Source organism: Phascolarctos cinereus, unplaced genomic scaffold (genome assembly GCF_003287225.1).
Source record: "Phascolarctos cinereus isolate Bilbo 61053 unplaced genomic scaffold, phaCin_HiC Scaffold_4;HRSCAF=312, whole genome shotgun sequence".
NCBI classification, from domain to species: Eukaryota; Metazoa; Chordata; class Mammalia; order Diprotodontia; family Phascolarctidae; genus Phascolarctos; species Phascolarctos cinereus.
Genome location: NW_027555847.1, coordinates 567,645,615 through 567,648,140, shown reverse-complemented (window position 1 = coordinate 567,648,140; position 2,526 = coordinate 567,645,615). Strand labels below are relative to the sequence as shown.

The window sequence follows — 2,526 nt, the reverse complement described above, 5'->3', positions numbered from 1 at the left end:
TACCACCATAAAGATTTAGAATGGAGAAAAATTCCCACAAACATTACTGTAACAAAAATTAACTGCAATAGATTAACTGTATGTCTTACTTAAGATTTAGAATGGAAGAAAAATACCCACACAAACTTTACTATAACAAAAAATAACTGCAATAGGTAACTGTATGTTTTACTCAGGTTTATACCCTAGGACCTTTTATGTAATGGATAGGTAATGAACAACATGGCAACACTATTCAGCAGATCTCAAGCCATTTAATCAAACACGATCCGGTAGCTGCGTTCCTGCTCCTTGTCATGACTCCTGCAAACCTTTGATACCTCTTCCACCTTCTGCTGCAACAGGGCTGAATTTTGATCAATCCGTTGAAGGGAATCCATATGTGCATTCAAAATGTTACAGATCTGCTGGAGCGGGTCGCTGGTGTCAGGAGGCCCTTCACACATATTCAGGTGCTCAATAATGTCCTTGAGGTCTTGGGCCATGCGCTTCAGTTGAGCATCTATATTCTCTGCTAGTTTATAAGTTTTCTCTAGCTCCTCATCTGCATGCTGCAAATAGATAGTTCCCCTCTGCTCCTTCACAGCCTCCTCCAGAGGAGCCAGCAGGTCCTCTAGTCCTTTCTGCTGTGACAGGATGAAGTCTGATTCTTGGTCCAACCTTTTCTGATCCAGCTTCACTTTCTCTACTGCTCTGTGTAAAGAAGTAATCTTCTCACCATTCTCAATTAATGTCCAGTCCCAAGCATTCATTGGGTGGCCTGCTGAAGGAAGTGTTTCTCTTGGTCCTCCAGTTCGAGACTCCATTTATTGATCAAACTTTCCAGCTGAGGGTAAGTCATCACAGGGGTTATACTTGGAGCTGTGGTAGCTGAGGGCAAAGTGGCACAGGTGGAAGGGATGATGCCAGTGCCAGGTGTACTCAGTGGCTTTAGATTCAAGGCAAAGCCTGTGGTGGTAGTTGAAGTCGTAATAGTGGTAGTAGATGTGGCTGCACTTGTCGAGCTAGGAAGTTTTAATCCAAATCCCAATACTCCAAGAGCAGGTGCTGCAACTGAAGTGGATGGGGCTCTAACTGAGAGGGTTGGGGCAGAAAAGACTGGAAGGGAAGAATTTGCTATGGAAGCAAACAATGTAGGCCTAGAAGTGGTGGTAGGAGCAGAAGTTGCTGCTGAGAGTTTTGGGCCAAAAGACAAGGCAGATACCTGACTGAAGGTTGAGGCTAATGATCCAGTGGGTACAGCAGTAGACCCTGCAGAGGCCAATAATCCAAATCCTAAACCAGAATGGCTGCCGCTCCCGCTCCCGACCTGGAAGTCCACCACCCCTTTTAAGAATCAGTTTCCCAGGGATCAAATCTGGGTCTACAAATCTAGTCTCCTTTGGGGAGCCTCTGGTCCACAGGGTACATTATGGAGACTCATCTAGGGTATGACCTTGAAAACAAATGTAAGAATTATTCCTAGACAAATGATCTGAAGATGGGTGGAGCTTTTCCCTTGGCTCTCTTACAGACCATAGAGGAAGAACTCTGAAGTTCTTGTTCTTACTCAGCTAATCAGCAGAAAACAGCGCTAGTCACTAGGAACAATCAGAAAAGCTCCAGGTGACCTCCAGAAAGGCACATGTCCCTCAGTAAGTGGCCAAGTCCAGCCTGTGAGAAGTACCTGCAGTCTTATCACATTGATTAGAGAGTCTCCAGATCATTTCATCATAGATTCCAATATAAGACACATCATTTTCCCAAATATGTTTTTTATAAACCTGAATGCAGCCTTTGTAAGAGAATGATAGTGAAAATGATAAAGAAAAAAGGGGATAAAAAAAATAACTGACATATTTATTTGAATGGCAGGAAATATATTTTAAAGTCACTTTTTATAGTAGACATATTATAATATTTCCATTTTGAACAATAACTTGATCAGTAAGGACACTTTAGCCAAAATATCCTTCTTGCTACTGAGTCCTATGTGACATTCAAATTCTCTCTTCCAGGCCTTTGCACAGGGAATGCCCTCCTCTTGGAAACCCTACTTCCATTAAAGGCTCACCTCAAGTGCTACCTACTTTAAGAAGCCCCCAATTATTAGTGTTACCCTCCCCCATCTGTATTTATTTTGTTTGGGGTTTACTTTGTTTTGTCATTAGGTTTTATTGGTGCCTTTTGCTTTCATATCATTTTCTTCTCTGAATAACCCTTCTCTCCCAACCCAGTGAGCCTTCCCTTGTAACAAAGGTGATTGATTACATAAACAAACAGACAAAAAATTGGTTCAACTAAGTCAACCAACACAGAGACCACATCAGACACTATATGCTTTTTATTTTGTTATCTATTCTATATTTATCTGTGAACATGTTGTATCTTTCTCCAGTAAAATATAAGCTTTTTGAGGGTAGAGACTATCCTTTTGTATTTGTATCCACAATACTGAGGCATAGGAGTTACTTACTTAATGCTTGTTGGTGGTTAATGATGGATTTTATTTTCTGGGCCTGTGATTTCATTAGTGTAGGGAACTTA

General features: G+C 41.4%; 1 protein-coding gene across 1 annotated transcript; it reads right to left on the bottom strand.

The window, feature by feature from the left end:
• Window positions 1–254: 254 nt before the first annotated feature.
• On the bottom strand, window positions 255–1,706 carry LOC110192010 (nuclear pore glycoprotein p62-like). The gene is given in 3 exon segments (XM_020963034.1): window positions 255–751; window positions 754–1,326; window positions 1,667–1,706. Coding segments are annotated over 3 exon segments (1,110 nt in total).
• Window positions 1,707–2,526: the final 820 nt, after the last annotated feature.